The sequence below is a fragment of the Podarcis muralis genome, chromosome 14 (genome assembly GCF_964188315.1).
Source record: "Podarcis muralis chromosome 14, rPodMur119.hap1.1, whole genome shotgun sequence".
NCBI classification, from domain to species: domain Eukaryota; kingdom Metazoa; phylum Chordata; class Lepidosauria; order Squamata; family Lacertidae; genus Podarcis; species Podarcis muralis.
This window is the reverse complement of record NC_135668.1, coordinates 50380738-50393339: the sequence shown is the minus strand read 5'-3', so window position 1 is coordinate 50393339 and position 12602 is coordinate 50380738. Positions and strand designations below refer to the sequence as shown.

At 49.5% G+C, this 12602-nt stretch overlaps 1 protein-coding gene across 1 annotated transcript; it reads right to left on the bottom strand.

Annotated features, from left to right (window-relative positions):
• Positions 1–1685: 1685 nt before the first annotated feature.
• Positions 1686–9288, bottom strand: UNCX (UNC homeobox). Its single transcript, XM_028706586.2, has 3 exons — positions 8609–9288; positions 6866–7041; positions 1686–3379 (listed from the first exon to the last, which is right to left on the bottom strand). Exons 1-3 carry the CDS (start codon positions 9078–9080, stop codon positions 2243–2245), a joined length of 1785 nt encoding a protein of 594 aa, XP_028562419.2. The 5' UTR covers positions 9081–9288; the 3' UTR covers positions 1686–2242.
• Positions 9289–12602: the final 3314 nt, after the last annotated feature.

Genomic DNA, 12602 nt, shown 5'->3' with positions numbered 1-12602 from the left:
GAACTTTGCGCATGAGAACTTTTCCGTGTAGTCTACCGTCTGAGTTTAATTTTCTCCCCCACTTTTAAGCAAAATACTTCCTTTCCGTAGGATTTCTTCCTCGTTGCCCCTCTCAATCTCCCCCCCCCCAGTTATTTCTTGCTTTTGATCTAATTATTCTCCCCACCCACCCACCCCTAAGCCCGGTCTCCTAGAGAGCAAATATCAGAGCCACTGAACGAAAATTATGTAAATATTATTAAAGGGACTCGGGCTCAGAAATTCATTTGCGCCGGCTTCCACCGAAGGGGGGGGCGGGAGGAGGGGAGGAGAGAGGGTTGGAAATCTGCTCCTGTCCTTCTGATTATTTTCAATTTATTTGCAAATAAAGGCCTGATGACCAGGAGGGATCAGAGATATTTAACGAGGCTGTAAACATAATTCCACCGCGCGCAGACTCGCCAGAATTAATGGTTTTAATAATTGGCAAGACAATTTCTGGGGAATTGGTGGGAGTTTAAGCTCCCTGCAAATTTCAGGAAACTGAGGGGAATGGGTAAATGCGTGTGTGTGTGTGTACATTATATATATATATAATGACACACACAGGCGCGCGCACACACACAAATAGATAGATATAGATTTTGGGTGGCTGTGGCTTGGAAAGCTGGCGGATTTTTTAGATCCAGCCAAGTTTGCTAATATATCTTTGGTGCAGCTGTCTTCCAGCCCCCAAAGGCTCCCCAAGGACCCCCAACCCTATTAGAACAAATGCGTTCGCCTTTTGTAAAAAAGAGAGAGAGAGAGAGAGAGAAGGGGAGAGGAAAAAAAGAGGGAACATTTGCTGCGGCTGTCCTATTACGGGCGACACATGATCAATAGGCTGATAACACAGCAACATCAATATAAGCGACAGAACAATGAGAGATATCATTGAACATCTATCTTAATATAGCCAGCTACAAGAGGGGCTGACAAAGAGGAGGGGGGGCGGGTGAGAGAGAGAGAAAGAGAGAGAGGCAGGAGGGAGGCTTCGGTGCTGGCAAGGGGGGGCGAGTGGAGAACTCATGAAAATTCCGCCCCACGTATTCCCATCTCCGATCCAATATGCACACACACTCCCCCAGCTGCTAAGGCTATTATTTTCCAATTTCAATTTGACACCCCAGCCTTTCATGCTAATTCTATTATTGTAGGAAGTTTATGTGATTTCATATCACTAGAAATCGGTAATGTATAATAACCCTTTGGGCAAGGAAACTGAATCCCCGCAGCCGCCACCGGGAAAATAATTACTTTCATATCAAAACGCACCAGGAGCTGGCCGGCTCCTTATAGCCTGAAGCGGCTAACCTCATATGGGGGGGGGGTTTGGGGGGGAGAGTGATGGGGAACAGCGAAGGAAAAAAAGAGAGGAGGGGAGGCTATTAAATGAATACATTTGTTAAGCAATAAACACACTTAGAAACCCCAAAGATGGAGGGAGGGAGAAAGGGGACCGCTGTGGTTTTGGTTGGGTTTAATTTAAAGCAACTGGACTCACCAACTCTTAAAACTACTTTTTTAAAAAAGAAATCGGTAGAATACCTATTGCTTAACAACCAGGTTTTATTAAAATTACTAGCGGCTACTTTAAAAAAATGATAATTAAATGAACTTTTTAAAAAGCTTGCAAAAGAATGTTTTTTATAAAAAAAAATACCAGGTCGATTTTTAAAGAGGTTTTTATTTATCAAAAAATGTGGTTTTTTACATATATAAATATCTTTAAACATTTTTGCATTTTACAAGGTTTGAGGAGTCGCTGTTGTGTCTGGTTTTTTTTTACAGTTTGTGTTCACGTCGTCAAGTCCAGCTTCTTCTAATGCCCCTTCCCTCCCATCTTTTTGAAAGGAAAAGAAAAATTAAATATATATTTTATAACCCCAAAAAAATTGATCACCTGATTTTTAAATGGGACTCAGTTATAGACTCAGAGCGGGGATGTATTTGGGGGGGGGCGGAGATCCAGAGAGAGAGAGAGAGAGAGAAGGAAATAGAGAAAATGCGCGCGGGGGAGGACTTCTTTTAAAATATATATAGATATAGATATATGTGTAATAAACAGAAGAAGGGAAACTGTCTTGGGAAAACTTTGGGAGTGTCAAGAAGTTTAAGGTGGGTAAGTTGAATCGCCCCCTCTCCCTGCCCGCCCCCCTGCAAGGAATCTAATATATAATCGGTTCTTCTCCCTCCCTCCCCCGCCCTTTTCTTCCTTATTTCTTTAGTCCATATCCACTTCCTCACAGTCTAAATTGCTGGTCTCTGCTGGACAGTTTGGCTCTGTGCGACAATCCGGATTGTCTCTGGATTGACAAGCGTCTTTCGCGGGGGACTTTGGTTGCACGACGGCGCAGCTACTGTCCATCTGGGAAGAGGAATCGCAATAGGCAGAGGGGGGAGAGGAGGAGGAGGAGGAGGAGGAAGCGGAGGAAGAGGAGCAGGCTGTGGCCGGAGGGGAAGCCACGGCCTTCCTCAGTCCGCAGAGGGCCCCGGGCGCGACGGAGGAGCTATTCTCCGGCGGCAAGCGGCCTCCGGACGTGGAGATGGCGGCGGTGCTGCTGCTCTTGGGGGGCGCGGGGTCCGGGCTGGGGTTGGCGGCGGGCAGAGGGGAGCCCCCCTGCGGCGGCTCTTGGCCCGGGTTGCTCTTGAGAGCGGCTTGGGGCACGATGAAGCCCAGCGGCTGCGTGATGGGGTAGAGCAAAAAGTGCCCCTTGCCGATGAGCGTGCGCGCCGTCGGGGCGCACGGCGCCAAGGCCTGCGGGAAATCCAGCGCCGCTTTCCGCCTCGGCGGCGAGTCCGACAGGAGGCTCTCCACGCTGAAAGGGTTGAGCTTGGGCAAGGCGCCGCCCGAGCCGCCCACCCCGCCTCGCGCCGTCGAGGGAGGCGGCCCGCACTCGGAGCCCGACGGCGCGGACCCGTCCTTGTCGGCACACCGGTTGCTGCCGCCGCCGCCACCACCACCACCACAGACCCCGTGGCCGCCTCGGCTCGGGTAGAAAGCCGAGGCCGCAGGGTCGCAGCTGCCCGGCCGGGACGGGTTGTGCGGGCCGATCTTGCAGGTGTCCGGAGGGTCCGGAGAGAGGCCTCCTCCGCCGCCGTCGCTGTCGGAGCTCTGCGTGCTGCTGTTGACGGAGAGGCCGCTGGGCGAGTGCAGGTTCCGGCTCTGGCTCTTGAGCAGCTTCTTCTCGTGCTTGCGCTTTTTCTTCTCCATCTTCTCCAGCTCCTTGCGCGCGATCTCCTCCGGGTCCATCGGCTCCCCGCTGCACGTCGTCGGGTGGGAGTTGTGCGCCGGCCGGCCGGGCCCCTTCTTCGTATTCTCTTTCTTTCGCCATTTGGCCCGGCGGTTTTGGAACCAAACCTACACACCGAACAAGGAGGAGAAGCCGTTAACAGCAGGGACCCCCTGGTGGCCCCCGAGGGCCAGTGGGGGGGGAGGGGGGTCGCCAGCTTCCTCCCGCCCCCCCAACCCTCCATTCCCCCTCCCGCCTCCCCTTCTTGCTCGGAGCGCAGAAGCAGCCAAGTTCCGACCCGCGTTAACCATTCCTGGGTAGCTTGCATTTTACCCTATTTTTAATAAAGAGCGAAATCTTACACACTTCTAATCAGAAGTCAACCCCAGCGAGTTAAATGGGCTTTACTCCCAGGTAAAGAAGCCTAGGATTGCAGCCTCAAGAAATCAGAATTCGGACAGAAAGGGAAGTTTGGTGCTTTTAGTGGGGGTTTAAGCAGAGACCACTCCAGCAAATATATAACTCAAAGAGAGAGAAATAATCCTGCGGGTCTCTCTTTTTTTGGGGGGGGGGGCATCTGGAAATTCAAAGGCTTAGAGCCAACGGCGTGCAAGGAAAGGAAGGTACAAGAGAAAAAATCAAAGCGCCACCGGAGATATTTGTTGTCGTTTGCTCTTTTTCTCCCTTCGCTGTCTACCTTCCCTGCTACGTGCGTAAAAATCCAGGGCTGGGTATCCAAACCGGCTTCCTCTTTCGGAAGTTTGAGGGCAAACTCCCACGTCGTAGTTCCCCCCCGCCCCCCAAAAAAACACCATACAAGAGATTGTGTTTGTTGGTTCAAACGTAGCACTTCCTAAACCGGCTTTCCGCTCATGGGTTTGTGCGCTCGGTTCGGTTGGCAAGGGCCTCGGGCGGCAGGGAAAACATCTTAATTATATCGTATTAACCGGGTGACAGTATATTATTGTTATTATTTTTATTTAAAATATCACTGGGGTGTGGGTGGGAAATGCCATGAACTCCGAATAAAAGTCTTTGCTCCCTTTTCACTCCCCCCCCCCAACCAATCACACAAGTCACCACATCCCGGGTATCCCCTTCCGAAGTGAATTGCGAAGGAGGAAAGGAAAATTGGAAAAGGGGGGGGAGAGAGAGAGTTCTTGGAATCTGCCACACGTGTTTTCTCGACGACAACCTCCCTCCCGCTCCCCTAAAATCACGACTGCATCCTTTCCTGGGTTTTCATTCAGAGGGAGAGAGAAAGCCTAACTTGAAGACTGTGAAATTGACAAACGAAAGGGATCAAGATTTGACCCTACGGAAAGTCAGATGTCACCCCCAGCTTTTAAAGAACTCTCCCACCATCACACACGCACACGAGTTTCTTTTAAAAGAACATAAATAAATAAGGCAGGCATCCCACCGTTTTTTCAGCAGCAACATCCTCCCCCCCCCCACACACACAACTAAAACATACTGATCGAAGACGAGGAGGAGGAATAATACTTTAAGATCAACGAGGTTTGAGAAAGTGTCCGTCCCAAGATCCAAAAAAGGAAAAACGCTTGGCAAAGGTGTAAAAACAAAACCCCGAAAGGGAGAAGAGGCTTGGCGAGGGGAGGGGAGCGCTATTTCCCACGAGCTCTCAAATCAATAAATTAACCTTCACTAACTGGTTCCCAACTTAAACATCACTGTTTTAGTATCGAAGTGAGGTGGTTCCCCCCGAATCCTTTGACTCTCATGCACTTATCACTCTTTGCCCCCCCCACCTCAATCATCATGGCAGAGAGCCCACAATAAAACCACACCATTAATATTAATAATTTTTAAATCAACTTTCAAAAGTACAGTAAACCGGAGATCAGGGTGGGGAGTGTTTCGGGGGTGCATAAGGAATTCTATGTTTAGAGGGTGTGTGTTTTTAAAGGACGTAGGGAGGTGAAGGGAAGGATAAGTAACTTAATCAACCTTGCTGGTCCCTATCAGAAAACCTTGGTTTTTTAAAATAATAATAATAATAATAATAATAATAATAATAATAATAATAATAATAATAAGCTTGCTCTGCCGGTATGTATTTTGCAATTCCCTATCCTTTCCTGACTTGTCAGTTCCAGCAGCCCTTGTCACCGAGAATTACTCATTATCGTATTAGAGGGAAATCGAGGGTCTTGACTTCATTCAACAGCCTCAGAACAAATTGGATAAAAGGATTTCAAAACAGAAGAGGTCAGGAGAGGCGAAGAGGGGGAGGGTGGAAGCATTTTGTAAATACACCTTTTAGACAATGCCAGCCCGGATTAATAAGAGTCAGTGATGTTATTAGCCCCTGCGCTTTTGCAAGTAACAACTCTTATTATTTTTTAAAACGCACGCCCGCACACAAGGGGCTTCTGTGGGAGAAAGACTCCTTGTTTTCGATTGCCCCGCTGCTCCGATATGGGGGGGGGGCCTTGAAAAGTGTGCCACCCCAAGTTCCTCCATGCTCGACCCCAAACCCCCAGAACCAGGAAAGATGTTGCAAAGTTTGGGTAGGGTTTTCTATTATTTCCAAATTCAGAACTAAAGGTGGGGGGGGTAACGGTATTAGTACCTTGTTATTAAAAATAATTGCCTATGAGATTATTTTTAAAGTCTGCTCTGAAGCAGAGGGGGGGAGGTGGAATTGCTCTCCCCCCCCCAAAAAAAAATAAAAAGTATACAAGAGCGGTTGAAACCAACATGCAATCCGCATCCTGCTTAACTTTCATATTGGTGAAAATTGTGCTACAGGGCAAATATACATATATGAAATCTAACCTCCTTGCCATTTTCCCTTTCAGATCTCCCCGACCGCTTCTCTCTCTCTCTCTCTCTCTCTCTCTCTCTCTCTCTCTCTCTCTCTCTCTCCCTCCCTCCCCCCCCCCCATCCCAGGGGCTAAGCGGCAAATCTGAACTCGCGTGTCCCTCATCAGGCCTAACTCTGGAAAATATTTAATGTAAACTACCTCAAGAACCTTCTGCACTTGAACCGCATCCCGGGGGTCTACTTCTTTTTAGGGGTTGTCGGGCGGGGGAGAAAATAGAGACGAAAAAACAAATAACTCCCGAAAGCTAGAGTACAAATAAATATAAATGGAGAGGGGTTTTCCCCTACCCGCGGGCGGAAATTAAAGGAAAGGTAGTAGAGGAACAAGACCACTTCCACGCAATGAACACCGCCCCCAGCATGTTTAGGAGCAAAGAAGGGAGGCATTTATTTTTGCTAACTCCCACCCCCACCCCTCTAAAATGCTTTCCCCAACTTTAAACAAAACCACACACGAACACAAAGTTGGTAAATTTGGTTTGCTGGCCCGACAGAGAGAGGGGAGAGGGGCGCAAGATTTTGGTGAGGTCAGAATTTGGGCCGGATCCAGCTCAAGGTGCGTAACTCTTTCCCATGCTAAGGAACTGGCAGCCTTTGCACAGAGTAGTCTTATATATACGTTTACCGAGAGCTGAATATCCCACTGTGCGCAATGGGCAGGTGTCAAGGCTTGAAGCCTGAAACGAGTTTGACTTCGGAGTGGACCCTCGTGCGCTTTATGTTGTGGAGGGAAGGAAGGGGAGCCCCGCTCGGGTTTTTTTACCTGCACTCTGGATTCCACCAGATCCAGCCTCAACGCCAGCGCCTCTCTCATAAATACGTCGGGGTAGTGACTTTCGTTAAATGCCTTCTCTAACTCTTCCAGCTGCCAACCGGTGAAATTCGTGCGGGTCCGTCGCCTTTTGCAACCTGGACTCTCCTTGTCAGGATCCACGGAGTCTGGGGGGGTGCGGAAAAGAGCGATGAGAGAAGCAAACTCTTCATACCAATTACTAATTGATAGACGATCACCTTCCGTTCCATAGCAATGGGGGGGGGGACACCTTCATATTTAAAAACTGATTGAGTCACCCTGATTTACCCCTCCATCAATTTTCTATATATATAGCTTGACCGTATATTCATATTTCGAAGCTAAAACCCAATTGATGGAGACACAACTTCCTTGATTTTTATTTATTTGTCGCCAAGAGTTAATTCGAGGATTGTTTACAGGAGAAATATATCATTTAAGATTCTGGAACGAGCCTTACTTTTTATTTGTTCAGGCGAAGTTGGACAGTAATACATATATTTGTCCTATTTCGAGAGCTAGGATCTGCTTGCTTTATAATTTCAATTATTTTTAAAAAATATTGGCACGTGGTCCAGTCCCGTCCCCCTATTCTTATTTTCAAGCGAGATTGAAGGTAGCTTTGTTGGAATAAAGTTATCAAATAAACGGCACGCTTCAGGTCTGTGAGGCCAAAAATAAAAGGGCTTCCATTATGTCCTGAGTGGATTTGTAGGTTTTAGGCGTTTGGGTTTAAAAATAGAAGGGAATCTAGGAGGTGCCACCTGGAAACTTTCGATGGGCCGCGGAGCCTTTGCGCAAAACTGTGAAATCCTGACCTTCCCAAGGCCCTCGGTACCACCGTTCTCGTCCTCTCCTCCCCCGCTCACCCAGATCACCTCTCTTTTGTTCGGATTTTCTGTTTGGGCGAGCGAGGACACCAAACGACTAGCCCAAGCCAAAGCCAGATCGGTTCTGATGTGCGCAGGGAGCGCTTGCCTCGCTTCCTTCAGAATAAGTGCGGGGAATTTTAAAGAGCAGAGGTATCTTATCGTTTTTGCATAAATACTACACTTAATATACAAAAATAGTATATTTTGGGTCCTTTTAAGAGCTAAAGGGGAGAGGGTGAGAAGCGTAAAGAGAGAAGCCGTTTCCGTTTCCACCTTCAGCAAATAAAATGAGTTGCTGGGGGCAGAAAAACCAGCAAAGGAGCTCGCGGAGGAGGCAAGGGCCTTTTCTCACTCCCCAATTTCACAGAACCTTGAGGATTCCCCACCCCCCAAAAAAAACCTCTATTCGGGTTCTTCCCCCCCCCCCCCAACATCCCCACTTCTACTGGAAACAAAACAACTAGAACGGAGAGAAAAGGAGAAGAAGGGGGGAACGATCGATTGCGCATCGCGGCTCCTGGAGCTCTGGCGAGGCGCGGGTGCCTCTCCCCATCGGAGAAGTTGCTTGCGATGAAAACTGGTGGCGGAGTTCTTTTTTAAAAATCTAGATGTCTGATCCTGACCCCTGATTCACCCCTGCTCCTGCTCAGTCTGGCGCTCCCCCCCCCCCCACGGAAAGACACCTGGAAAGCCCTGAGTTTTATCCTGCCGGTGATTCCAGGGAGGAGGAGAAGGCGAGGAGGGAAGCGAGCGAGCTGTTACGGAGGGGAGGATGGAGGCACCGGATCGGGCCGGATCCCGGGCGCCGCCAGCCCAGCGCTGCCCATGCCCGCCGACTTACCGGAGAGCTTGAAGGGCTGCCCGTCTCCGCAGCCGGAGGGGATGAGCGGGGTGGGGTTGACCACGGAGGCGGCGCAGGAGCCGTTGAGTAATCCGTCGATGGAGAAGGGTACCGAAGCCGCGGCGGCGGCGGCGGCGGCCGACTGCAGCTGGTGTCCGGCCAGCTCGTAGACATGGTGATGGCCGAGGGGGTAAGGGAAGCCCACCAAGCCTCCGAACTGGGCATGGGGGTGCTCCAGGATGCGGCTGTCCATCATGGAGGGGGCGGACGGGGGGTGGGGGGTTGCGCGCCTCCCTGAACGCAGCTGCGGCGGCTGCTGCTGCTGCTGCTGCCGCCGCTGCCGCCGCCACCGCCGCCGGAGGAGCGCCGCCGCGGTGTGGTGGTGGCAGCAGCGTCGTCGACGGTGGCGAGGTAGACGCGCGAGGAAGGGCGCATGCTGGAGGGCGCCCGGGCGCTTTAACTTTATCAACATCAGGCCTCCCCATAATTAGGCTCAGGCCCGGGGAATTTGGGACCAATAAGAAACGTTAATCGGCCCTGACGTCAGAGACGTGCCAGGGCGGTGGGGGAGCCAAACGTTTTCCATATCGATTGCTAATTATACCTGACATCCACCCTCAATAAACAATATCAAAGCTGTCACAACAAGACAAGCAGGAGAAAGGAGGGAAGAGGAGGAGGAGGAGGAGGAGGAAAGGGAAAGGGGGGGTCTCTTTGATAAGAACTCCTCCAGCCCCTGGAGTAAGGGGGTGGGGGAGGGAAGGAGGGAGCTGCCTAGGCCAACGAGAAGAAAAGGGATTTGGGGGGTGCGGGGGAGAAAACAGGAGAACTTAGAGATCTGATTGATACCCAGTTAAATACTCAAAAGCAAGCGGAGTTACGCGCTCGTCGTCACCCACCTCTTCCCCCCCCCAACCTTCTCCTCCAAATCACTAATAGATTTCCCTTTAAAACATTCGCTGGTGTGTTGTGGAAAGAGGGTCTCTGTCTCTCTCTCTCTCTGACCCCCCCTTCTTTTTCTTCCCTCCTCCCTCTTCTCTCTCTCTCTCCCTCCCCCCCCCACCTCGTCTTCTTCTCCGTCTACACCAGAAACGTTCGACTCCTCTGAACCTTTAAAGTGATGTTGCTCCAATTACAGGGAGACATTGAGCGGCAAATAGACTGATCCAATAATAGGAGATTCATCATCCGCTCTTTCCAGAGCTGTCACAATGAATTTAAAACTACAAGCCTTTTCATCTCCTCTCAGGCTTCTCTAGCGCAGGGAGGGGGATTGGAAAGACTTTAAAAAAAAAAAGTATTGGGGGGGGGGAGGCGCAAAGAGGCAGAAGGAAAGGGGCGCGGGCGGGGGTGTAGTATATATATTTATATGGAATATTTCTCCCCCGCCCTTGCCCTGTATTTAAACCAGCGCCATCCGATCGTATCAATCAAAATAATAATTAACGCCATCCCCCTATTGATCCATGGAAAAGCCCATATTAAATTATGAATGGGGCCAGAGGGTTTCTAATTAAAAAGCAGTCTATTTAGTAAAAGGGAGGCCCAATGTGGGTGTGAGGTTTATATATCCATATATACATACATACACACACATACACACAAGGACGACACACAAACACGTAATGACATGTGCATGTGTGGATGCATTCACCAAAAGCAGGCGTAGAGGAAATGTATAAATGGCTCTCTTAAGGTCAAAAAGCAGGTACCCCTCTTTCAACCTGCTGTCCTTAGACGGGACTTACTTGCGAGTAAACTCCACCGGGTGAAACCAACAAACGGGTGGGCCCGCAGAACTCCTGGAACCAAGCGGGCTCCCCCAAACTTCAATCCCGTGGAGGCGCCTTTACTCGCGAGTAAGCGCTCCACTGGACTCTCGCCTTGCCTGAGTTGGGTTGAGTCTCCAGCACTGAGCCCTCCGGCCCTCTGCGCACCCCAGGACGCGTTTTCCTCTTGGCCTGGATGTGGTTGGCACCATTGGGAACAGGATCGGCCTCTCCTGAGGCTGCAGCCTTTAGAATTCTTGCTCCGGAGCAATGTGGAGCCAATCAGACTTTTCCAGAGTGACTCCGGAGCGCGCAGCTCGAAAGACCCCGGCCTAACCATTGCGCGCAGCTTTTTCTTCCTATTTTTTGTCACCCCCTTACCCTAATTGAATTAGCTCCTCGCCTGGATTGCAACTTCTCGGCCGTCCGGCTTGGTTTACCCCAGTTGGAAGCGAGTGTCAAGGATTTCGGAGTCACTTTGGCAGAGGCGGGAGGAAGAGATTCGGCTGAAATAATCCTCGCAACTTTCTTGTTCCGAAGTTGGACACTTTTGTTAACGTTGCAGCCGGAGCTCCGGCCCTTCTGCTCGGAAGGGTTCGTACAGGAAGCTTTTAAAAGTGTGGAGTTGGATGGAGAATTGTCACAAGCAGCTCACCACGCTTACTCGGGAGTAGGCGCCTCTGAGACTGCGGCGGAGTCCCTGCACCCCACAGAAGCCTAAAGAGCAGAAAGTGCGTTTCTGTGACTTCTTTGCAGCTTAGATGCCCGGGGTAGCGTCACCATGTCAGCCTAAGCAGAGTTAGGCGCGCCTAACTAAACCCAGGGAAGCCGGTGGGGTTTAACTTTGGATAGGGCCGGGCTGTCAATCTCCAGACTTCTGAGGCCTCTTTTTCTTCTCTGTCGCTTGGCTCCTCAAACTTACGGTCCTGGGAATGTGGTGTCCGGAGGTTGCGGGTCGAAAGCGGATCTGTTCACCTTAGGCTGCGATGCGCACAATTTCCCTAGCAGAAAGTTCCACGGATCTCAGCGGGGCTGATTTCCGAGTAGTCAGATGACCCTCTTCACAGTGTAAAGGGATCCTGATCTGACTATGCTCCAGCTTCCGAGGGGATCCAGTATATCTGGGGTTAGTACATAATAAATGGAATGTGGCTTCACTTTTTAAATGACTTGTTTATTTATTTTATATTTTTATAAAAGCATTCCTGAAGACAAACTCCTGGAAAGGTGGACAAGGAAAGGAGAGAGAAAAAAGGAAGATCGTCCGGAGAGGAAAGAAAAACCCCTTTATTTAAAACTAAACAGAACCTGACTGGCATGTTCCTACACCTCTTAAATCTTTCCAGGGTCCATGAAGAGAAAGCAAAATCTATTATCGCTAGGGAACAGCTTTTTAAAAGACTTTCCTCCCCCCCCCAATCCCTAGTTTTGATGAGCCACAAAAGATGCGTTTCCCAAAGTGTGTTTCCCGGTGGCACGCTTGAATCCGAAGTAAACATCGGGATCAAAACTCCTAATCCGAATTGTCCACTTTTCCCCCTTTTGCTTTTTTTTAAAGCAAAAAAAAAAGGAAAAATCTAATTGAATATCTTCCAACAGACCACTGGCTGCCTTCTTCCCCCCCACCCCCAAACCCTCCCAACCCTACTCGACTCTAGATGGCAGTTTAATTATTACCTTAAAAAAATAAAATAAAATAAAATGCCATTTAGACACACACTCACACGCGCCCCAACTCGAACCCGCAAAGAGAAAATGATGGGGTTAGGATTAATTCCGAGGTGAAGGGGCAAGGGCCTTCCCTTTTCAGCATAATTTAATTTCTTTCTCTATAAATACTAAATGTAAACTGTAGCCACTGAAGCAAGTTTTCGCCTGTAGCAATAAAAGCCCTCATTTTCTGTCGGATTTCTGGATAGGAATGCCAAACGAACGTGTTTTTGAATACAGAACGGTAATCAATCCTGCACAAGAATAAAAAACGGGGGGAAAGATCCCCCCCTCCCGCTCTCTTCCTCTCTCTCTCTTTCTCTCTCTCTCCCTCTCTCCTTCTCTTTATTATAATGAATTAATTCGACTTTATTTATCCCATTTTCTGGAGCTGACAGAATGTTAATTTGAGTTGAAATTTCGCTCGCCTCTCACTCTCTAACCCTTGCCCCCCAGACTGGCGTGTTGTAATAACCTGAATCTTTCAACAGAAGCCCTGATAATTGTTACCTTAT